Raw genomic sequence first — 25,387 nt, 5'->3', positions numbered from 1 at the left:
CCACTTCCAGGCGCGCGCTCCGGCTCCGGCTCCGCGCGAGGCATCGCGGGAGTCGCACGGCCTGACGTCACTATAGGGCGCGGGCTTGGGGTTAGGTCGGATCCCGGCTGCTGGGCTGTGGAGCTCCCGCAGACTTTCCCCGCGACGCGGTCTCGCCCGGTAACCCCCGCCGGCCCCGCGCCCTCTGAGCCATACTCCCTGGGAGCCTGATCGTGAGAGGACGGGTGAAAGGCCCGGGGGAGGAGAGGGAGCAGGGCAGGTACGTCGCCGGCCTCCGACACTATGGCGGTCACGGCCCGGAGCCCGGTTGACCCCCTTCAACCTCGAGCCGTCCCTGACTCGCCGTGTGGCTCAGCAAGCCCTGCACAAGCCCCTGACACTGCAAGTTTCCTTCACGCTATTTGTCACCGTCAGCAACTCTTACGAGGTTTATTTCTCTCTCGCATTGTGAGCTGCAGGAGCGCAACCCTAGGATGAATCATTAGTGGGCTTCGTGTTAAAATTTGGTATAAGCAAGATTTATTACTCTTTTTAAAGTATATATTTCTTCCTGTCTCTTGAAGGCAGCGGAAGAAATTAATAACATTGGTTGCAGAAAGAGGAACTGAATGGCTAAAGAGGGTGAAATTCTCTTTCAACATCCTTCAGCCCCGTGCTTACGTATTACCTAAAATTTTTTAAATTAAAATTTAAATTTCCTTAAGGCATACGTAGCGCTCTAGGACCTTTTACGGGAGAGTTTGAAAACGTCTTACATATGATTTTATGAATAAGAAGTAACTTAGCAAAAGCCACACAATGGATCTATGATCTATCATAAGATACTTCAAGTTTTCCTCCGTGCTCTTGGGGGAGGAGAGACCCTTTGTCACCCATACATCTCTCTCATTATGTTATCACCTCTTCGTTTTTTGTTTTTTTTTTTTTTGCGGCACGCAGGCCTCTCACTGTTGCGGCCTCTCCCGTTGTGGAGCACAGGCTCCGGGCGCGCAGGCTCAGCGGCCATGGCTCACGGGCCCAGCTGCTCCGCGGCATGTGGGATCTTCCTGGACCGGGGCACGAACCCGCGTCCCCTGCATCGGCAGGCGGACTCTCAGCCACTGCGCCACCAGGGAAGCCCTTTTTTTTTTCTTTTAATATTTATTTACTTATTATTTATTTTTGGCTGTATAGGGTCTTAGTTGTGGCACACTGGCTCTTCGTTGCGGCCCGCAGGCTTCGTTCTAGTTGGGAAGTGCGGGTTTTCTCTCTCTAGTTGTGGCGTGCAGGCTCCAGAGAGCGTGGGCTCTGTAGTTTGTGGCACGCGGACTCTCTAGTTGAGGTGTGAGAGCTCAGTAGTTGTGGCCCGTGGGCTTAGTTGCCCCGCGGCATGTGGGATCTTAGTTCCCCAGGCCAGGGATCGAACTTGAGTCCCCTGCATTGCAAGGTGGATTCTCTACCACTGGGCCACCAGGGAAGTCCCTCCTCTTCGTTTTTCTTTTAAATAAATAAATTTATTTATTTATTTATGGCTGTGTTGGGTCTTCATTGCTGAGCGCGGGCTTTCTCTAGTTGTGGTGAGTGGAGACTTCTCATTGTCGTGGCTTCTGTTGTTGCGGAGCACGGGCTCTAGGTGCGCAGCCTTCAGTAGTTGTGGCACGTGGGCTCAGTAGTTGTGGCACACGGGCTTAGTTGCTTCACGGCATGTGGGATCTTCCGTGCCAGGGATCGAACCCATGTCCCTTGCATTGGCAGGAGAATTCTTAACCACTGCACCACCAGGGAAGCCCCCTCCTCTTCGTTTTGATACCAACATTTCTCTGATGAGAGATTTTTTGAGTTCAACAAAGTCTCCAACAATTTTTTTTTTCGCTGCTACCTGCTAGGACTGGTACTACTACTTTATTGTTGTTTTGTGTGTATGTGTGTGTGTTTTTTTTTAAAGAGTGAAGTTGAAACACGTTCGAGTCAGTTAACTTTTTCATCTCAAGTGGTTTATGTGCCAGAAAAAGTATGTGCACATAGGTGAACAGCATCTGGGATAAAGGGCTCATGTTTGAATTTAAAAACAGCCCTGCTCGTTATCTTAACCAATTGTTTAGACTTAACTTCACTAATACTGGACCAATCTGACATTATACATAGCATCACCTATGAAATATTCTTGCCAAAAATGTTTAATTCAAAGCTAGCCTTTTATGTCTAACTTCCAGTATGCAGGAAATAAAGAAGATAAAGGGACAAGTTAATAGACATCAGATAAATTTAGTCTCTTCAAAAAGTCAATGTCATTTAAAAAAAAAAAGGAAAGAAAAAGGAACCAAAGAAAGAGGTAGGGAGACTGTGTATTGGATTTAAAGAAACTAAAGAGACAAATCCAATGTGAAACTTGACTGGATCCTGGCTTGAAAAAACATCTATAAAACATTTTGGGGACAGTTGGGAGACATCTGAATAAACATTAAATATTAGGTATGATAATGCTGTGTTGTAGTTATACACTGATGTATATTAAGGGGTAAAGTATTATAATGTGTGAAGTTTAATTTCAGATGTTCAGTAAGAAAAATTATACACACATCAAGTATACATGGCAATATGTTAACTTTTGAAAGTAGGTGGTGGGTACTGGTGTTTATTGTACTATTCTTACTACTTTTCTGTATGGTTCAAGTTTTTCATAAGAAGTTGGGGAAAAACATACATCCTTGCCACAGTCACCCATAGACGAAGGGGAAAAGGCAGCTGACGCATGGCAGGACAGGCCTTGCTTCCTCCGAGGAACCTTCTCGAGTCAGTAGTGTGGGGGGAGAAGATCCAGGTTAGCAGGCAGGCAGTGCTCCTCTGGACCTAGGTTTCCCTAGTCCTCTGTGTCCCAGTTGGAAAGGGAAGTTGGATTAGTTTCAGATCCAAAAAGTTCCTTCTAAAATTGTAGGTATGGGACTTCTCTGGTGGTGCAGTGGTTAAGAATCCGCCTGCCAATGAAGCGGACAGGGATTTGAGCCCTGGTCCAGGAAGATGCTACATGCTGCGGAGCAACTAAGCCTGCGAGCCACAACTACTGAGCCCGTGTGCCACTACTGAAGCCTGCGCACCTAGAGCCCATGCTTTGCAACAAGAGAAACCACTGCAATGAGAAGCCCGCGCACCACAATAAAGAGCAGCCCTCGCTCGCTGCGACTAAAAGCCCATGCGCAGCAATGAAGACCCAACGCAGCCAAAAATAAATAAATAAAATAAGTAAATTTATAAAAAGATAAAAAATAAAATTGTAGGTATGAACACGCAGATACAAAGAACAGAGTAGTGGTTACCAGAGGGGAAGAGGCAGGGGGGAGGGCAAAATGGATAAAAGGGATCAACTGTGGTGACAGATGGAAACTAAATTTGTGGTGGTGAGCACACTGTAGGAAATAGAGGAGTAGAAATGTACACATGAAACACAGAATGTTATACACCAGTGTTACCTCAATAACAAAATTGTTATCTACTGCTGCATAACAGTGTACTCCAAATTAATGGCTTAAAACTGCCATTTTATTATGTTCATAGATTCTGTGGGTCAGGAATTCAGGAAGGTCAGAGCAGAGACAGCTTGTCTCTGCTCCATGATGTCTGGGAACTCAACTAGGACAACTCAACAGACTAGGGGTGACTTCATGTTTGGAGTCCTCTTCACCACGTTTAGCAGGTGATGCTCGTACAGGTTGGGACCTCTGGCTGTTGGCCAGAACATCCATACGTGGCATATCCACGTAGCCTATCCAGGTGGCCACAGACTTGTATGGAGGCTCCGAGTGCCCCAAGTGAACCAGGCAGAAGCTGTATAGCCTTTTATGACCTAGCCTCAGAAGTCACAGTGTCAGTAACATAGTGCCAGATTGAGAGGGAGGGAACAGAGATCTCACCTCTCAATGGCAGGAGAACCAAAACCACAGTGTAAGAGAAGAGCACATGGGATGGGAGGTAATTGTTGAGCACATTTTTGGAATGTATTCCAAATACATTTCCATGACACTCCCTGCTGTTCCACAGCTGCTTGTTCTCAGCTGGCCCCCAGGTCTGCCCTTTGAGCAAAGTGGCCTCCCCCATCCCTAACATTGTGTTCTGGCTTGGCTACTCTGAATAAGCCCTGCACTAGGGCTTCAGTGTCAGAGAATGGAAGCCTACAGAGCCTTAACATGAAAAAATCATTTGAAATTCAGGATGTGACTTGAGCCTTTCTCCCCAAGGTTTTAAATTTCCAAAAATGTATAAAATAGATAACTAATGAGAACCTACTATATCGCACAGGGAACTCTACTGAATGCTCTGTGGTGACCCAAATGGGAAGGAAATCTAAAAAAGAGGAGATATATGTATACGTATAACTATTCACTTGGCTGTACAGCAGAAACTAACACAACACTGTAAAGCAACTAGACTCCAATACAAATTTCAAAAAGTGAACTTCCAAAAATGTTAATTCCTCGACAGACTATTTTCCTGGCTTCAATTATCCTACTCCATGTGAACAACTCAGGTCTTGAGACTGGACACCTTTCCTAAGCCTTAGTTAGGTATTTCTAGCTATTTACTGGTTATTACCACTTGCACGTATTGCCACTGTCTCAGCTGGCTCCTATGCTCTGCAACAGCTCACGCTTCAGAATCCCCGTCTTCCAAAAACTCCACCACTGTCCCAGGCAGTCAGGCTCAAAATCTTGCCAACCTGACCTCTAACGCCCAGACCAAATCTATTTCAGAATGCCACCTCTCCTACAACAGCATCTTAAATCCGCACTCTCGTTACTTCCTCTTGGAGTTATATGACACTCCCCCTAAGGGCCTTCCTTCCAAAGTTCTATCTTTACAGAACCCACCAGCTAAGCTATTCCCATTGCACCATACCCCTTACACACTGGCAGTGGTTTTGCAATCTTCTATCTGGCTTTCAGGCCTTCGCCAAAGCTGGTTCCCAGTGTATCCAGTACATTTGCACAATGCACAAATGCTGTGCATTTCCACATCAACTGCTCCATTCAAGCAGGTACAGTCTCTCCCATTGTCCTTGGGACAGATGATCACATTTTGCCCTGCATTATAACCTAAAACGATGATAGAACTGAGTGGCAGGAGCTCAGAGGAGAGGGACAAAGTGTGGGTGAAGGCAACGGCCTCCAAATGGTTGTGCCTGTGTGCAGCTGGGAGATGAAGGAGTGAGTAAGCTATGTAAAGAAGATACCTATCAACTATTTTACCTTTTTCATTAGGTACAGTGGGGCAAACAGACTGTGGGTTAAGTTTGTTTTCTATCCTTTTGAGCTAGTCCAAAAGCTGTACAGTATTCATAAGCTTGAGAGTTATTTATGCTTCTGATAAAAGAGACTCAAATCTAGAACTGGAGTCGAAAGAAAAGACTTCAATGAAAGACTGATGCATAAATTATAAAAATACATATTCAAACAGATTTAATTTAAAAAATGGAACACACCTTACAGAAGTTAGAAATGTTATCCCTCTCTGGGCACTATAGAAGATGCACAGACCTTCCACAGCTCACAGAAGAAAGACTGTATAGACAATTTTGATAAAGAATTGAGGGACAATTCAAAAAGAGTTTATAAAGAGAGAATCTGGAGGCAGAAAATGCTTGAAGAGGCTTGGTCCTCAGAAATTGTTCTGGAATGCCGTTTCACTTGTATCAATATCATGTTCCTGGATGAGGGAATAAGACAGAGAATCTTAGAATTTCAGTTCAAAACCTGAAATGTGAACTCTTTGTTGTTTTGGACTTTGATTAGAGATTCTAAATCATCACTGATTGGGACACAGAGCTAATCTCTGGGCTTTAAGGCTAAATCCAGCCCGAGGATTAAGTTTTCACGACCAGGAGAAGGCTCTGACCACAGCCTACCACCCACCATGATGAATGGGGAGCAAATACATTTGAAGGTACTGATGCAGACACCACACCAGCCTTCTTACCTTGGCCTTAGGGGCCTGACCCTGCCTTGCCACCAAGGTAAGTACTGCTGGGAATCTACCTGGCCCCCACCCCACATTTCAGTGCTGAGCAAGGATACCAATACGTTGCCTCTGAGTTGCTTTCCTGGCACTGATCTCAGAGCACTCTAATTGCCCAGATGTTCCTGTCTCGCTCACTGCACGTAGCTCAGGCAGACAGCAACGACAGCACTCACCACCACAGCCCTGACATCTAGCACCAGCCCGGCACATACGAGGCATATATTATAATAGAGTACACAGCAGAGCCAGCCCCCGCCAGTAGCGGCTCAGATCCTAATCAGTCTCTCTGTTCAGCATCTAAAATCGTGTGTGTGTGTGTGTGTATGAAAGATGGACATTCTCTTTATACTGTTTTATAGTCCTTTCCCCCCACCCCATTTACTGCATCATGAATGTCTTCCTAAGTCCTTAAACATCCTTCTAAACATTCTTAATCTTATGGATGCACCCTAGGTACTTGTTCCCTACTGATGAAAGTTTTTCTTCAATTAAAACAGTGCTTCACTGAGCATCCTGACTGGTAAATCTGCACACATTCAGGAATATGTATATATATTTTGGCCACGCCACATGGCATGCAGGATCTTAGTTCCCCGCCCAGGGATTGAATCTGTGCCCCCTGCAGTGGAAGTGTGGAGTCTTAACCAGTGGACCACCAGGGAAATCCCAGGATTATATTATTAAGACAAATTCTAAGCATTAGAATTGCTGGGTCAAAGGTATATATATATATATATATATATATATATATATATTTAGGGCTTCTGAACGATATTATAAAAAATATCTCCATAAAAGTGGAACCAGCTTATTCTCTCATCAGTAGTATATAAATGAATGCCCATTTACCAACCTTGGTTGGACATTTAATTTTAGAAATCCTGTCCAGGGATACGCAAGATGAAGGCCAGGCATAATTTTTAAGTTCTTGGTCCTCAGCCCTGGGCAAGATGATTTCTAACATAAGGTGCTGACCTCACGTCCTGCTGCTCCATCCTTGGTTCAGTTATCTCCAGCCACACAGGCATTACTGCTGTCCCTCAAACAAGCCAGGCAGAGCCCAGCCTTAGGGACTCTGCACAGGTCTTCTCTCTGCCTGGGACACTTGTCCCCCAGCTATCTCCATGGCCAACTCCCTCAACACCTTCAAGTCTTTGCTCCCATGTCAGCTTTGTAGTGTGGCCTATCCTGACCACCCTATTTAATTTAATATCACCACATTCAGCACACTGACCCCTCTGACCCTGCTCTACTTTTTAATAGCGCTTATCATCTCCTAGCATCCTATGTGATTTACTTATATATTACGTTTATTGTTTACTGTCTCCTCCAGCTAGATATATGTCCCAGAAGTGCAGGGAACATCATCTGTTTTGTTCACCTAGTAGCTAGTGAAATGCCTGCAGAATGAATGGCACGGAACACGAGAAGTCCAGTTTATGGATGATATCACCACTGGAAGGACTCCCACTTGAGTGGGCCTTCTGGGTTCTGTACCTGGTTCAATTTCTTGAATTCCACCACTTGGAAGAAGATGTGCTCGAGGATATGTTTGGCATCTTGCTGGTCCTTTGGTAGTTTATTGGTGACTCCAAGGATGTCACCACACTTCCTGATGTAGAATTCCAGGTCTTCTTCAGTACCTAAGCACAGTTGGGGCAGTTAGGTTCACCTGTGACTCTGCCCTTCCCCAAGTACAGACTTACTGTGGTTTGGGTATCCCTGTCAGGTTCCTACATCTCTCAAGATCACTCACCTCTCCCTTGGGTAATGTGACCAAAGGACTTAAACAGTGACAAACTGTAGAGATCTCTGATGTGCTGTTTTTGTAAATTAGGACAAAAGTGTGACACTCCTAATTAGAATAAAGCTAGCCAGGTTCTGGCTCGCTATTACCAGATCTGGCATTCCTACATTACAAAGAACAGGAGCCACCGGCGGGGAATCAAAGTACCATTCTCTGATTGCCGCAAGGATCATTATGTGAAGGACATATGCGTATTTTATTTTATTTATATTATTTATTTAAAAAAAATTTTTTGGCCGCACCACGCAGCTTGCAGGATCTCAGTTCCCTGACCAGGGATCAAACCCGCGCCCCCAGCAGTGGAAGCGTGGAGTCTTAACCACTGTATTGCCAGGGAAGTCCCAGGGGTATTTTAAATAGCATTTACTATAGCAATATTATAGGAAAGGAAATAAAAGAAACAAAAAATCATCCATAATTCTCTGTGTAACCATCCCCAGTCCTGTATCAAGGATGGACAGCCATTACTGCCCTACTTACACTATACTGTAATTTCTTTTCTTCCCCTCTGATTTGCATTTTTAAAGTTATGATAGAAGTGTTCTCTTGCTCTAGCTCTACCCCCACCAATACTTCCTAGGGTAATTACTGCCATGTATGTCTACATGTCTACATATGTGTAAAAACAGGGGATCAAACTATAATAGTTCTGTAAGTTGCTGTCATCAGTTAACGATGTAACATGGACATTCCAGTCAAAGCTTATGCTCCACATCTTTCTTTTAACAGATGTATAATATTCCACTTTGTCTCATATTTTTTAAAACCAATTCTCCTACTGATAGACTATTAGACTGTTGTCTATTTTTTGAATGCTACAATTAATATCTCTATATCTTTTCTGTTATGCATTTCTACTAGGATTTCTGCAGGATAAACCGCTAGAAACAGAAACGCATGGTCAAAGGGTCTGATCCTTCACAGGTCTATTATTCCCACTGGACTAATTACTAGGTCTTGCTAATTTCTGATTGCCTAGCACCTACCACAATGCCTGGCATGGAACAGAGATGCAGTAAAGGTGTCTGACATTGAACTATTTTCATTTTTGCACATTCCTTTCTGGTCTTCGAGCACATACAGATGTTCACATAGTTGGGATCCTACTCTAAGTGCAGTTTTATATCTTGCTTTCTTCATTTAGGAATCTCAGTGTCACCCCCTGGCCTTTGTAAGCCTCTTTTATAATGACTACATATTGTCCCACTGATTGAATGTGGTGCAATTTACTACCATTTCCCTGTGAGTGAACACTAAGGCTATTCCCAACTGTATTTTATTTTTTAATAAGTAATGTCGTAGTCATCTGTGTACCTTCATTTATCTCCCTAGGTTAGATTCCCAGGAGTGGGGTCACTGCCTCAATTTTCTGTCTCCGAATCCATGTGTGCAGGCCCACCTGCTGTGCTGGAGGAAGGGCATGTCAGGAGGAGCACGGGGCTGAGAGTCGGGAACACGACTCACCCTGTAGCTGTGTGGCCCGGAGCCTCATTTCCTCACCCACGGGTCAGGGTGGGCACACTTGACTCTCTCTAGAATCCCTTCCAATTTGAAGTCTCTGTAATTCTCTTGGCCCTGACTGAATTTTTTTATTCAACGGCTCCTGTGACCAATGGCCTAGGTTTGCTAAGAGGCAGCCAGAGTCAGAATTCATCCTGGGGTCACCCAACAGGTCAGAACTAAAGACACACAGGAATTAAAGCTGAGACCCTGGCCTCTGCCTGGCACCATGTTCTAGCTCACTGAGCTAACTGACCCCTAGGGAAACAAGCCACATCATTCACATGAAATAAACAAAAATTGTGCTTTTATACTTCCATTCATATTCTGTTCTCCCTAAACAAACTCTAAGCTTTCTTTCACGACAAATCTCAGAAATTCACAATTTAATAAAACTCACAAAAGAAAACAAACAAGAATTTGACCACACTCACACTTATTGGTGATCTGAGCAAGCCGGGCCTTCTCAGAGGAGAACGTCTCATCTAAGTCAAACAGCTCCAGCGGAGGGGGTGATAATTCCCTGAAACTAGGAGGGAAAACCTAAAAGGCAATAAAGTCTTTCATGAAAGAGCGCATCCAAAGCCATAACTGACGGTGATGAGATGTAAGGAAAATGAGACGAAGAACCGCCCAGCGCCCATCACCTCCTTCCGTCCTAACCCATGAGGCCACAGCAAGCAAGACGGCGGCCCAGTGCAAGCAACCCAGTAGAACCAGCTCCAAGCATGCCGCCAAACTCGCCAAGCTGATGTACCAGCGCCCTTGCATGTACCAACTCATGCAAGGACACACAGCTTGGGGCTTATCCGGCTTATTTGCATTTTGTGCAAATTTGTGTTGAACACTTGATTGCATGAGTCGTTTCTCATCTGATGATGAGTTCTTCAGGAACAGAAATTGGGGAAACAGATGTAGATTAATGTAGAAAGTGCTGAACTTATAGCCAGAATTTGCAGGTATGAGGCAGTGGTGTGCTGATAAATGTTGAGCTATCACTCAAAACAAGAGGCCTCATCTGTAGCATTTGTCATTTCCTGTTTTGTAAACACTTCCGCTGTGGCCGATTTTCAGGTTACCAAGGTGAAGCCAGCTGGCTCACAACCTTCCAGAATGTGGTGGGATAAGACAATTTTGAAGGCAAGTGGAGCTCACGCTGGACTGGAATGTTGAAAAATAACCTATAGACACATGACTGTCCCCTGGGCTCTTAGAACTGTGCTGTGAATCTGAGTGCCCGTTGCCTGGAGAGCTCAAAGCTTTCTAGCACAAAGCTCTTCCTCCTTTTCAGCCAGGTGTTCTCATACATGCCCTTCAACCCCACAAGACAGGAAACGTTTAACAGCCAGAGAGGTCCACACCCGTGATTCCTCAGTTGGGAACTACACCAAATGGAAGTCCCTGTAGAATACTAACAGATTTGGTCTCTGTGCATGGTTTGAGCCAGAGAAACATGACCCCATGAGGAAGCCAGCCCCACACGAGGCCAGCTGGTGAGGGAGGGGCAAACAGCGGGGCTCCGCGGCAGGATGCCCCCCACACACCCACTGACCGCTGGCTGAAGGGCTGGCAGCGGCGTCTCAAACTGAGGTTGGATGAGCTGGAGAGGTTCATGTTTCACGTTTAGCTGTTCGTGAGCCCTGTGTTAAGAAGAAGATAAAAAAGCAGGAAGCAAGATGAGACACTGATGCAAAGCATGTCTAACTGATCTCACGGTGCTCGTCTCCAACGATCAGGAGGCTCAGCACTTTGGCAAAAAAAATAAAAATCACACAAAATGTATTGTTACACATAATGTAATGATCCTTTCAGGAATCTTCTCTACTGCAACAGACGGCATGACTTTATTGAGAACTGAAAGGGAAAGTTCATTCAAGTTTCCTATCGGGCTTCTCCTAATAGGCTTTTAATTTTTACCCACTGGACACCGTGAATCTTGTAACTCACTGTGTTTCCTTATTTGTTTTCACCATCAAGAGACAGGAGTCAAATCTGAAGTCTGCTTCTGGCGACTGAACAGATCCACAGGATATGCACTTCTGTGTGCTCATTCACTCCACAAACATCTACTGAACACCTACTGTGTACCAGGCAGTTTTATCTGCCAGGAGTACGGCAGCAGGGGAAGAAAGAGACCAAGGCAGGCCCTCGTGGGACTGACATTCTAGCGGAAGACAGACACACAATAAACAAAAGCCAAGATGCCAGGGATTAATAAGCATTAGGAAGAAAAGCAAATCTGGAGAGAGGGACAGAGACAGGGAAGGGGCAGGGAGTGGGGCTTTGCCAGAGCAGCCCTGAGTGAGGGGAGGGGCAGGTCAGGCAGTCTCCCTCAGAGGCGTCCCAGGCAGAGGCCAGAGCAAGAAGAGGGAAAGGGGAGCGAGACATTTTCACGGAAAAGCAGGGCAGCCAGAGCAGCTGTGGCGGAGTGAGAATGGCACGAAGGAGTTAATGGAGTCAAGGGCTGACCTTCCCCCATGGTAGTTTTTTTATTGCGGCTTCCCCTTTGCCTCCGTCCTCCCAAACCTTAATTTGACCTTCTGCATTGGGGTATAGATTGTACAAGCTCTGTGACCTCCTCTGGGAATGAGGCAAATTAAAATATACTCACTCACCCAACTTAAATTGTGTGCTCATTTGTGGCCTTTCAAAATTCATCTAAGCAAGCAAATGCCAAGGGGTGTGGACAAAGTTCATGACTGTTTCTCTGTAGGGGTGCTTTGAGAAAGGAGACAGGTCTATGACCGCAGAAAGATGGCTAGCTGAGCTTATGCCGTCACCACCTCCACTAGTCCAAGATGCTTGGGGAACGTCTATCCTAGCAATGAGCAGATGATCCCCACGGAGAGAAGAGAAATAACTTTTCTTGAGCATCTACCACATGCCACGTGCTGTGCCTGACCCTGTGCGAGGCACTTATTTAATGTAATCCTCAAAACAGCCCTGGACAGTGGGTGTAATCTCTTACAGAAGAGGAAACAGAGGTATAGAGTTGAAGTAGCTCCCCAAGGTCATGTGCTTAGGAAGCAACAAAGGCAAGGTCAGAACTCAGACCTGGCTAATCCCTGCCAACCAGAAGCCCCGCGACTCAGTCTACCCAGATGGCAGAATTAGAGGCAGTTCTAAGCTAAAGGTTCTAGTACCCACACACAAAGAACCCTGATGCCAAGTCCTGGCCTTGGTCATTCTAGCCATGACATTCTGTTTTCTGTCCCTAGGTAGAGCTGACTGTGCTGAAGCCCTGTGTAAGTAATAAAATAAATTCCATTAAGTCTTCCCTTTCTCCACTCGGCTCACCACCTGCCCAAATCGTCCTCCTACTAGTAGCCAACATGTACTTGATGGGGGTGGGGAATGGGTGGAGAAGCTAATCTTAAAAGCAAGCAAAACCTAATTCAGAAAGATGATCAATATGGGAAAAGGGCAAGAATAAATGCCATTGCTATACACAAATCTGTGAAATGGGGCTGCTCTATATTCCAGAATACTCTGGCCTGACCTTTGGTGGTGCATTTTCACCGCCCATGTCTCACTCTCCATCCCACCATGAACTCTGAGGGCAGGGACCGCCACACTGTCTCTACCTCACACCCCACAGGCATCAATAAAGACCAGCTGGACAAATGAAGTCACTTCAGAGCAATACCCTACAGCTGACATAAATATTTAATGACGAATGCAATTTTTATTCAAAAAGAGAATCTGCGTTCAAAAGTTGTTACATGCGAATAAAAATACCTAAGCGCTCCATACAGAAACTGTAAACCAGTAACTCCTGCCCTTTGCTGTGGTATGAAAGACAAATACAATTAAAGGAGCCGTCCAAGCCTCTGAAACATCCACCACCTGACTCTGCCGACACTAAAATAGCAGACAGTTCCAATCAGTCCCTCATTCAACACTGAAGAATGGTCGTGATGGCCTGGTTCACCTGCATCAGGAGAGAAGCAGGTCAAAACGGCAGAAGCCGGCCGGACTGGAAGCAGCCAGCGGAGCAGCCTGATGGAACTTTTGTTATCCTAAGAAAAGCCCTGAGTTAGAAGGAGAACATCAGAGCTCAAAACCAAAGTGCAAATGAAGAGCCAAATGTGCAGGCAGGATTTACAACCTGGCTGTCACCCGCAGCCTGCAGGTGGTGAGGGGGTGACAGAGATGCCCTGGCAGCTCTGGGGGTGTCAGTGTTGTCCTCTTTTTCAGAGACTCTCTAACTTCCTACAGTAATATATCTCCAGATAATTTCTTCCCAGGTTCAGGGTTAAGATTGGCTGGATTCAAATTCAGGTGCCACCAAAAACTAGCCGTGTGACCTTAAGCAACTCACTTATTTTTTTCTGTGCCTCAGTGTCCTCATATGTAAAACAGGGATAATAACTGTATTATGATTAGTACATGATAAAGCAACGTACATAAAAAATTAACATGGTATTGTTAAAGGAGTCAAGGCTAAATGCAGTTCAAATGGCAACTAGGAATGAACTTCCTTGCCTGGACATACCCTGCCTTTGCTCAGAAAGCAACCTCCCTGCAGAATGTTCTCTCCCAACACCGCAAACCATCTCCTGAAATCCTCTCACCCCTTAAAGTGTGCCATCCATCAGAGGGCCAAGCAGACACAAGTCACCCAGAAATGTTTTTTGAAATCCTCAATGCCTGGCTAAAATGGCCCCTCTTTCTTAAAGCCTTCCCTGCTTACCCCAGTCGGAATCGAATTCTCTTTCCTCATTATGCCATGGCCTCCACTTCTACATTTCACATTTAGCATTAGATTAACCTTGCATCACAGCTTTTGTCTGTCTCCTCCATAAAACCATACACTTTAGGTACGGTGCTCAGCACAGTCAGAGCTCTGTGAGTGCTTGATGACCTTGAACATAAGTACAGGGCCAGGACGTTAGACAATCATCTGTAGCTGTGCCTTCAGCCTTTGGTTTATCCAGATGTCGATCCTGTGCCAGGCCAGAGATGCTCAAAAATGTTAGGCCCTGCCCCTGTTGTTAGGGATGCAGAACACCACCAACAAAGCCGGCATGAAACAGAGTCAAGGACTGGCCTGAAAGATACTCAGGCCTGGCTTGAGATCCCTGCTCCCACCGTGGGAGAATCCTTTCCCTCTCTAAACCTGTTTCCTCAGTTGGAAGTGAGGCAGGTAACTCAGAGGACCACTGAAAGTATTAAATGAAGGCACAGTGTGGAGTGCTTACAGGGTGACTGCCCCCCTCGGTTTACTGAGGGGGGTTTCTGGGACATGGGGCTCTCTGTGCTCAGACCAGGAATGTCCTGGGCAAACCGGAACAAGCTGGTTTCTCTAAATGTCCAATACAGAGCCTGGAACACAGCAGGAACTGACAACTGCTGGCAGTTCCCTCTGTACCGAGCCCCGCCCCGAACTCCCAGCTGTCTCGGCCAACCTCCTCACAGGTCTGAGAACACGTTCTGCACACCACACTTGCCGTGCCCCTAACTCCCGCCCCCAGGCCAGTGTTTTCAAACCGAACACTCAATGGAGTGCAGAGCAGCTGAGAGAGCCGAGGTACTGACTTGATGACCTTGGGGAGGGAAGTGGTATCCAGCTGGTAGATGGACAGGTCGAAGAGGGTGGTGAAGTCCCGAGGGTTCTCATCGCCCTCCTGGAGACACACTCGCAGCCGCTCGGACAGGGTGGCCGTGTCGGGCAGCATCATGTAGTCGGAAATCTGAAAGCCACAAGAGGGTTCCTTTCAGCATAGCAGGGACAAGAATTTACTCTGTCTGGTCTCCAGCGCCTCAGGTCTAAATCTGCAGTATTTCTACTCGCTTGCTAAGACATCTCACTGTTCATGATCACTGACAACTAAAGCTTAAATAAGCCACTCTCGGTGGAAAGAAGGACAAAGGTCACCTGGGTAATCCCCAATGCTGACAAAACCCACCTCTGCAATGATTCATGCTGGTCCGCACACAGCTGAATATGGCTGGAGAAACGCACAACCCTGCTGACTGGTCTCCTTCTCATTACACACTGATCTTGAGTGCTCAGCCATCAATTAAATTCTCAAGTTCATTCCCTTTCCCATTCTTGTAGGCAACACTTTCCTTCTGTCACTTCAACCATCTAATATGATTTTCTATCTCTTAATTTTAGCTGATGACCTTATTTTCTACATCAGTGAGAAAACAGACACAATCATAAAAGAAAGTCCACAAGCTACCATTTCAACATGTATCCTCTCTCCACCCACTAGCATCTGGGCCATACACTCTGCTTTCTCTCCTGTCCTGTGTACGAACCACCTGTGACCCCAGCACAGACAACCCCTCCTTGGACACTAGACCCCAGCCCTTCTCACCTAGCCGAGGACATGCCTGCAGCACTGCTGAGAACCCTTAATGATGACATGTGCTCTCTGTTGGTAAAAGACCGGGAAAACCTAAATGACCATCAATAGGAGACTGGTTAAATATACCACAGTACAAATACTGGAAAATTCAGTTTTCAAAAAACAAAACAAAAAACAATCAAAAGAAAGCTCTTTATGAATAAGTATGGGAAAACCTCCAAGACATACTGGTAATTGTAAAAAGCAAGGTGCTAGACAGTGTGTATACAAAGCGTACATAGCACCATTTGGGTAAAACAAGGGGGAAGGAGAGCATAAACATAAGCGTATTTGCTTATCTCTATATAAAATCTCTCTGGAAGAACATACAAGAAACTGCTAAGACTGCTGTCACTGGGGAAGGGAACCAAGTGGCTGGGCAAAGACAGAAGGAAGACTGTTCATTGCGTATGCTTTTGAATTCCAAACTATGTGAAGGCATTACCTAGTCGAGCAATAAATTGAAGTTTAAATAAATGCATGCTGGCAACCAGGAGTTTGTGTATTCCTAATTTCCCTTTGAACTGCATTTAGCCTTGACTTCTAACAAGGCCAACTTGGTGATAGTTTTAAAAACTGGTCTCTGAAATCACCCACAACATACTGTTCCACATTCTCCAGAGCCAGCACTTGGGGAAACGTGCCTGAGCGTGACGGAAATGAGACGTCAAGACAAACAGGCTCACTTTTCCCTATATCCCAAGCGTCGAAAATTCCCCCAATTCTCAAACTTTTTTTTAAGACAAGAAACAAGGGAGAAGCGTCAACAAATGTCCTTCCTAGCACTATTTGGCTGTTGTAGAGGCTTCAACCCTCTAATAGGACAGGGATGAAGGTCAGAGCAGTAACAAGGGCGCTGACTATGGCAGAACATACACCCGGGTCACAGCTCAAAGATAAGTATGGGCCCAGCAATCCCAAAGGTCCCGTGGCTGATTCTTAGCTCTGCACAGAAGACTGCTACAAAATCCTAGTTCAGACAAGTAGCAAGGACTTAGATGTCCAGACAGAAACATAAAAAGAGTGCTCCCCAGGGAGATCAGCTTGGTGCTTTGTGACCACCTAGAGGAGTGGGATAGGGAGGGTGGGAGGGAGACGCAAGAGGGAGGAGTTATGGGGATATATGTATATGTATAGCTGAGTCACTTTGTTATGAAGCAGAAACTAACACACCATTGTAAAGCAATTATACTCCAATAAAGATGTTAAAATAAATAAATAAATAAAAATAAATAAAAAGAGTGCTCCCAAGACCACTGGTTTTCATGACTTCCTGGCAGATTTTGAGGTTAAAACTTGTTATGTAAATTCCTTCAGCTCTTTATCAAACTATTGTTTTATTAAATATCATTTGAAACTGGGCTATTGTCTGGGTTTGAAACCCATTCCAACATAGTAAGATCTGATCTGAAATCACAGGAAGTTTAGATTTTCAGAATTTCTTACTGTACAATGTTACTGGGTCCAGTGTTTTACTTTCCAAAGCCTTACAATACAAAGAATGTTTTTCACCAGGTCTCACAACTGGAAGATATATGAAACTGCACGGTTTTAGAGAAAGGCCTTAACAACACTCCCCTCCTCTGGTTTCTACTGATGCTTCTTCCCTTTGGAACCAGCCCAGTGTCACACGTGGTGGAGTGTGAACAACAGAGCAGTAGAAAAGGCTCAGGCTCCGGAATCAGCCTGAAGTGGGCATTAAGAATGGCTTGAGCGGGTATTAATCGAAGTGGGAACCTTGAAGAATTTACTTACTTCAGCTTCCTCAGCTAGAAAACAGGAATGACAGAAACTTAGCAGGAGCAAAGTGGCCACACAGGACAGGAGCAGATGCGGCACCTCTTAGCGCTGCTTCCCTCAACCCACGACACTCTAAGTAGGATTGGCGGCTGTCAAAGATGCCGTCCACTCAGAGTTGGGTCCTGTGAGACCTGAAAAGCGAATTCCTGGCTGTACCCCAATTCTTCTGTTTTGGGGGCGAACATCACTTTTCAGGAGAAATTTAAGCAAAATAGCTCCACACTTAATGTTTCCAGGTAAGGGAGTATTTTAGACATAGGGCTCTCGCGTTTGCTAACCCTAGTCAGGCCCTGGGTTTCCCAGCGAAGTCAGTCCTCAGCTGAGGGCAGGAGCAGTCAGCGGGCAGCCATTTCTGAGGGCCTCTGCCCACCTCCTGCTACCCATCGCCAAGAAATCACTTTCCTGACACTCCAGAGTTTAAGAAACACAGAAGTAAAGGAAGAAGGAGTAGATTTTGAATTAGGAGACCTGGGTTTGAGTCCCAGCTCTGTAACTGCTTGCTCTTTGGGCATATTACAATCCTGCAGAATCTCAGTTTCCTCATCTGTAAAATGAGAATAAGACCATCTACCTCCCAGGGCTGTGGTGAGGTTTAAACAGGATGATTTATGTGGAAGTATGTGATATACAGTGCTTGGTAGATAAAAAATACAAGAATTTTTTTTAAAGTCTTGATAGATATATAGCCCTTTTTACAGCCTTTAGTTTAACAAGTAAATTTACATCTATTCATTTAGGCCTCACAATTATCCTGTGAGACAAAGAACACAGGTGTTAGTGTCCCCAAAACTAATGAGAAAACTAAGATGAAAAGGGTCCGAAATAACCTGCTTAAGGTCCCAGGGCTCATGGTGGAGCGGGACCTAGAACGTAGTTGCTGGTTCCTGGTCCAGTCCTGGTCTCACCACTCCGGTTTGTCTGACAGGTATTATCATAATGCCCTTAGGACTGTTATTCCTAAAGGCGACAAAATGATAGCTTAAAACTTAAATTCTGATGATCTTTGTTTCTTCATGAAAAAATTATTTTTATATCCTTCATATTTTTGAAAGAAGTATTTCTCTACAGATACTGACTCTGAAAGTTTGGGCCAGACAGCATACATTAAATTCCAATCATTACATATACAGAGAGAGGCTCCCACCCCACTGAGCTCTACGACGAATTATATAATTCATTGATTATTTTTTTACAACATGGCCTTCGTCTCGCCAAAAAGCATCACTTCTTGGGCTTCCCTGGTGGCGCGGTGGTTGAGAATCTGCCTGCTAACGCAGGGGACATGGGTTCGAGCCCTGGTCTGGGAAGATCCCACATGCCGTGGAGCAACTGGGCCCGTGAGCCACACCTACCGAGCCTGCGCGTCTGGAGCCTGTGCTCCACAAGAAAAGAGGCCGCGATAGTGAGTGGCCCCCGCTTGCCACAACTAGAGAAAGCCCTCGCACAGAAACGAAGACCCAACACAGCCAAAAATAAATAAGTAAATTTAAAAAGCTTCACTTCTTGCCATCTGTCTAACAGATAAAGTAAGAGATAGATATTCTTTTGGAACTGTTAGAAGTGGTGCTGAGAAGCTGGACCCATTTTTCATTTCAAAGTTTTCTTTTAATGATTCACAACCTCCTACCTCTGGGTCCTCAGCATCAATCTGGTTTAGGTGGATGTCTCCTGTTGTGAGCCACTGGAAAACAACGTCCTAAATTTAAAAAAATAAACACAGAATTACCCATTTGGTTATTTGAGAAAGCTGAGGGCAGGACTAGAGAATAAAACCAATCAAGAAAAATGATAAAGGGAAAGAGAATACACACCAGTGATTTGAAAAAGGGTAGCCACCCTTATCTTGGTGAAATCATATAAAAACTGCAAAGTTTTCCTTACCCTAGTGCCATTTTTATTAATGGAAATTTATCATTTATCTTAGGGCACTCTAACCTTTAATCACCAGCCAGAATTTATTAAAATTTGTTCACTGTTCTGAAACAATCCCTGTGTAATGTGCTGATGACAGTCTGGACTTAAAAAGTACAATATAGGGCTTCCCTGGTGGCGCAGTGGTTGAGAGTCCGCCTGCCGATGCGGGGAACACGGGTTCGTGCCCCGGTCTGGGAAGATCCCACATGCTGCAGAGCGGCTAGGCCCGTGAGCCATGGCCGCTGAGCCTGCGCGTCTGGAGCCTGTGCTCCACAATGGGAGAGGCCACAACAGTGAGAGGCCTGCGTACCGCAAAAAAAAAAAAAAAAAAAGGTACAATATAACAAGATGCCCCCAGAATGTGATAAACACGTTGGAACTTTGTGTAGATTCTACAGAAACAAGATCCTTTTTTTTTTTTTGGCCACAGCTCACAGCTTGTGGGATCTTAGTTCCCCAACCAGGGACTGAAACCAAGCCCTCGGCAGTGAAACTGCAGAGTCCTAACCACCGGACCGCCAGGGAATTCCCGGAAACAAGATCTTAAATCAATCTCTCAATAAGACAATAATCTTTAAGGCTGAAGGAACTTATTTCATTAATGAGAAAGCTCAGCGGGACCTTCTCCCTCTGGTTGAGTGAGTCACCGGCATCACGCCAACATCTAGCTCTGGCCTGCACCCTGTCACCCTTCACAGGACATGCTTCCTTTGCACTTACCATGCCTTTCCCTCCTTCCCCGCCTCAATCAGGGACAGTCCTATCATAACCCCTCCTAAATCCCACTCGTGCTGGCCAGCCCCTCCCCCCACTCACACCTTCCCTGCCTTCATTCAGGTCCTTGTTCCTTCTCTGCCAGCCTCCTAACTGGCTCCAGATTGCCCTCTCCCTTCCATCTTCTGCACTCACAGATCTGACTATGCCCAAGGCTGCTGGACACTCTACAAGGGCTCTCCGTGGCTTTTCAAAGAAAGTTTGAGTTCCTAGGCTCTATACGGGAGGCCCTGCTTGGATCTGCTCCTCCCCACTTCTCCAGGGTGGCTCCCAGCCCGGGGTGGTGTGCTTAGAAACGCTCGCCACGGCCTTCTGGATTTAATTCTCTGTCTCTCACATTCTGTCTCAGTGTCCTATATACTTTTTTAGAGCAGAGACTATGCCTGACTCATCTTTGTATCCTTAGTACCTGGTGTATAATGGGTTCTGAATAGCTGGTTTTAAATGACTAGATGAACTCAGCAGTACTTTTTTTTTAATGACAGGAAAATCATACATATTATTCATTAGATAAAAGAGAAGAGCTTACCATGATTTTGCTGTTTTCTTCTTTATCCAAATATTGGTCACTGAACATGTGACATGAGCCAAGCACTGCCAGTTTCCCACCTTGGTTCTGTTGATGACAAAGCAGTGTCAGATATTCAGACCGCAAAATGTACCACGTGCATTTCAGTCCCCAAACACTTATCATTACAACCATGTGAGCAAATGTCTTATATACTGAGAAATGCCAATTCACATGGGTATTTTAATGGTCTAGAAATGTCAATTATGATAACAACTATATTCCAACCTGCTTCTCAATTTAGACACTTCTATACCCTTCAATTTGACATTAATAGAAAGCAGTGTAAATTCATTCGACACTATTTTCCCCATTGTTAGTGAAATTATAAATGAATATCATAATCTTAAAGGAAAAAACAGACAAATCCATAGATAATCTATAAAGATTTAGACATTTATGAATACCAAAAAACAGTATTTAAGATCCAAACAGAAAACTAAGCCACAAGCATGAAAAATTCACAAAAGAAACGACTGGTTAATAATAAAAAATTTAATATTAGTAATTTTTAAAAATCAAAACAAAGTACTTTTTCCTATCAGATTAATAAGAAAAACATGACTACAAACAGTGTTGGTCAGGTTTAGTGAAGTAACTTCTTTGACACAACGTTGCTGAAACTGTCAACAAATGCAACAAAGCAGTATAAAATATACCAAAAACTCTGCAGAACTTTATAGTCATAATCACAAAAGATTAGAAACAAATCCAAATGTCCACCCACAGAAATATGGTTAAGAATAATGGAACCTCCCCCAGTTGTTAAATTATATATTAGAAAGGTTTCTCAATAATATGGGAAAATGCTTCTGTCATAACATTAGGCTAAAAAAAAAGTGTACCATCAGTTGTACAGCTATTGGAGTTTAAAGCCTGTGAGGCAAGTAAACAAAAATGAGGCACAAGCAAAAGTGGGAGAAAATGATCAAAACGTCAGCCTGGGCTGCCTCAGAGTAGTGCATCTCTGCATTTAAAAATTTTCTACAATGAGCATGTATTATTTTTGAAATGAGAAAAAAAACAGTGCAATATTAAAAACACAAAATGAAATCAGATTTTCTAGCAACATCGCATACAGAGAACAGGCACAACTGCAACCACGCTGGGAAAGAAAGACACCTAAGCAGAGTTGCTGAGCTACAAATGCACAAATTCTGTAAATAAAACAAAATTTGCAAAACAAACTCTGACCTGTCCCACATTAAAAGCAAATGCTTCAGAGGAAAAATAATATGATTACTATACCATAACCACTGCAAACAGATAGGTTACTGAGAATAGGAAGTGAATTGGGTGGAATTCTATAGAAATAGCCGGGACGTGACTAAATGAACTGGGCTGCGATTTGAATCCCTGTAGGTGAGTAAACACCTACACCTCTACTCACAGTCAGATTTATATTATCTTTTCCTTAGTATACAGTTGACCCTTGAACAACATGGGTTTGAACTGCATGGGCCCACTTACTAGCGAATTTTTTTCAATAGTAAAGAGTACTGTACTACACAATCCGTGGTTGGTTGAATTCGCAGATGCACAACCGCATATACAGAGGACTGACTCTGTAACACACGATTTTCCACTGTGCAGAGGGCTGGCACCTCAAACCCCTGCACTGCTCAAGAGTCGACTGTATTTTCTTTTCCCTACCTCATTTATTTCAAATAGATTATACATCGTCTTTTAATCCTTTTATTCTGTCCTGACTGATTCTACCATTGTCTTCAGCTTCCTTTTCCAGCATCTGTCTATAATTTGTTCCAATTAAATAAGAGTATGTCTACTCAAGGACCAATTTGCTCCTTCAATGTTAATGAGTCTATCCCAGTAAACCAAAGACCTAGAAAGGACCATGATAAGCTCAAGGAAGGCAATGGCCCTGGGCAAGGAGGCAGAACGCCCCCGGTGCTAGCCTGGCGCTGCTATGGGTTCCAGATGGAGCCTCTCCCTGGGATCACTGCTTCATCTCACCAACAAGAGTGACAGGCAACAACCTCTCTGAAAGATTGTGTTTATAAGGCAGGACTGAAAGCCTATCAGGAGGAGAAAATGGGCTTTAAATAGCTAGGCAATGAGCACATGATAATCTCATGCATTCTAGAAGAATCACCACACTTAGCACAGAATTCTGTACCCAACAGATGCTCCATATAAATCCACTGATTAAGCCAGGTAAAATCTCTGTGCACAGTTAGAAAATCAAATAATTATAACAGTTCTAGTATTATACTACCAGAGGCCCCTTAAGATGGTGTCTCATTACTTTTGTGCCTATAAACAGACATTTAATGTAAACAGTTATTTCCACGTCTTGAATCATTTAACAACACGTTAATTTGGTTTTTTTTGGCCGTGCCGTGGGGCATGCGGGATCTTAGTTCCCAGATCAGGGATCGAACCTGTGCCCCTTGCAGTGGAAGCACAGAGTCTTAATCACTAGACCACCAGGGAAGTCCAATAACAGTTTAATTTTAAAACAGTATTTCCTGCTGTTTAGGAGAGACTAACTACCATTAATAGCTATACCAATTTTGTCTAAATATCATCTTTCAAACACAGCGTAGACATTTATTTACTTCCTAATAAAAATGACGTCAGAGCTTTTAAATATGAGAGGGAAAAGTAATACTTAGGTCCCACAAAGAAAAACAGAATCATGTGTAGCTAGAGACATGCAAGTCTCTGGAGAAAAACTGAGAGGTCAGCTGGTGAATTCCAAGTCTTGGTAGACAGATGAAGGTGAATTCAGCAAACACGAATTCAAAGGCAGTGGATACGTGGGGTGATAATGAGGACGGCTGTGTCCTCTGGGACCACCTGTTCCCACATTTTGTGGGGTTTCCAGGATGAGAATTGAACACGTAGTCTTCTGGTATGTCTTCCTGGGATGCACTAAAATACCAGCAGCACAATTCTGTGCACTGTGGTACAGGTTGCTAACTCAACCTTTCTCTGAATGGATCCTCTTACACTGAGGGTGAGAGCTGGTAGTCAGAGACAGTTATACTACAGTGGCCTCATGCTACAGTGGAAAGGCTTTGGATCTGGAATAAGAGCTAGGTGTAGTCTTGATTCCATCAATGACTGGACAATCCACTGTTTCCCCGTAAGTAAAAGGTAGTTCATTGAAATCCTACTTCGCAGGACTGTTGTGAAGACCAATGAGAAAATATGGGAGTTCCCTGGTGGTCCAGTGTTTAGGACTCCAAGCTTCCACTGCAGGGGGCATGAGTTCAATCCCTGGTCGGGGAACTAAGATCCCACATAGTGGCGCAGCCAAAAAAAAAAGAGAAAATATATGAAACCCCATGGAAACTAAAGTAGTTCTTACTATTTCAGTAATAAAAATTACATATCCACCCTTATCTAAGAAAGGCTGTACCTTCGAGTGATAGAAAGCCAGGATGGGTCTGTTAAGTGGGAAACAGACAGAGCCTGTGGACAGAACAGCCACTGCTGGTTTCATGACACTCAATGTGGCACCAAAAGGATAGACAAAGGTGAGAGCCCTGAAAGAAATAAAGAAATATTCAAGGTTTTTTTTTAATGAATAAAAATTTTTTGAAGGTAATCTCAGTGTTTCTTGAGCAAGTCACAAACAAACAGAAAATATTCTATAAGCTTTGGTTTGTTAACTTAAAATTAGTATCACTCTAGCTACAGGTTTAATAAAGCATTTTAAGAAATGTGAGTATAAATTAACAATTTACAATCGTATGTGTAAATGACTGTAACTGGAAGAACTAAAGTAGCCCCAACGGAGGAAGAGGAAGAAGAGGGGGCCTCATCTAAGAACTGAACCAGAGCTATACATGAGCCTGCTCTGTGTAACAATGTCGTAGATGTAAATACTTTCCTCTCCCTTATAAATTTGACTGATGTTATCTCTAAGAATGAGTATCTGTCATCAGAAGGGTATGCTACCTGTTGAGTGCTTCTATCAATAGAGGCATATATTTATCTCACATTGGACACTTTTACACAGACCTGCTTTGGAGTCCCTCCTCTACTCTCCACTGTCCTAGCAAAGACTGCGAGTGTCTTGAGTGAATCAGTACTTGGGGCAATGTACTCCTAGAAAGGGTGTGGGATGGAGGGGATAAGGGTGGGGTGCAGACCTAGAGGAGGTCAACCCCTGCAGGAGGGGCTAGGGTTTTAGTGAAAGAAAAATGGAGCTCTGCAAAGGTATCTGTTTGAAGGAAGTGTCCTCAGAAAGGAAAGAAACGAGAATCTTAAAACCAAAGCATTACAACTGGAAACCAGGGCAGGGGGGAGGGGGAATGGGCAGAGGGAATACCCATGAAGAGTTCCTTATGAAGATTTTAATTTTCCTTTCTCTTAGACCATTCTTTTTAGCTTAAGTTTTAAATTATTTCCTTCCAGTGTTAGTTTTCCCCATCCTTTCAGTAAAGTCTCACCTACCGCTATGACTTCTGTGTCTCATCATGGTTGAGAAGTGGTGCCTGCCCCATGTTCCTCATTCTCCTCCTTCCGCCCCTACCCCAGTAGTATCCCAGTAAGGGGGGTGCAGCCCATGATTTCCAGGACAAGAACAGAAAAAAACGAGCAGTTGCCAAGGAGGAAGAAAAGGTAAGTGGGAGAAATAGTTCTGTGGATGTCAGGGCACATTCTTCCCCACACCTTCCCAAAATGCACTCAAGGGAGATAATTCTTAAG

The 25,387-nt window shown here is 44.4% G+C and overlaps 1 protein-coding gene across 4 annotated transcripts in view; it reads right to left on the bottom strand.

The window, feature by feature from the left end:
• Positions 1-5,412: 5,412 nt before the first annotated feature.
• The window catches only part of IFT52 (intraflagellar transport 52), a 32,649-nt gene continuing 12,674 nt past the window's right edge, over positions 5,413-25,387 (bottom strand). For 3 of the 4 annotated variants that reach the window (XM_089896931.1, XM_022592359.2, XM_022592358.2), the window contains exons 3-9: positions 20,669-20,755; positions 19,079-19,147; positions 14,834-14,988; positions 10,848-10,935; positions 9,730-9,838; positions 7,486-7,631; positions 5,413-5,676 (exon numbers count right to left, since the gene is read on the bottom strand). In XM_089896931.1, the coding sequence (XP_089753057.1) occupies positions 5,629-5,676; positions 7,486-7,631; positions 9,730-9,838; positions 10,848-10,935; positions 14,834-14,988; positions 19,079-19,147; positions 20,669-20,716 (663 nt within the window). In that variant the 5' untranslated portion in view covers positions 20,717-20,755 and the 3' untranslated portion in view covers positions 5,413-5,628. Of the gene's footprint in view, positions 5,677-7,485; positions 7,632-9,729; positions 9,839-10,847; positions 10,936-14,833; positions 14,989-19,078; positions 19,148-20,668; positions 20,756-24,092; positions 24,220-25,387 lie in introns of all 4 variants that reach the window. The other variant, XM_022592354.2, reaches the window with a different exon arrangement.

This window comes from Delphinapterus leucas, chromosome 15, assembly GCF_059928025.1.
Source record: "Delphinapterus leucas isolate spDelLeu-1000000601 "Yukka" chromosome 15, BTC_Dleu_Yukka2, whole genome shotgun sequence".
NCBI lineage: Eukaryota > Metazoa > Chordata > Mammalia > Artiodactyla > Monodontidae > Delphinapterus > Delphinapterus leucas.
Note: the sequence above shows the minus strand (reverse complement) of the source record. Positions and strands in the feature narration are given on the sequence as shown.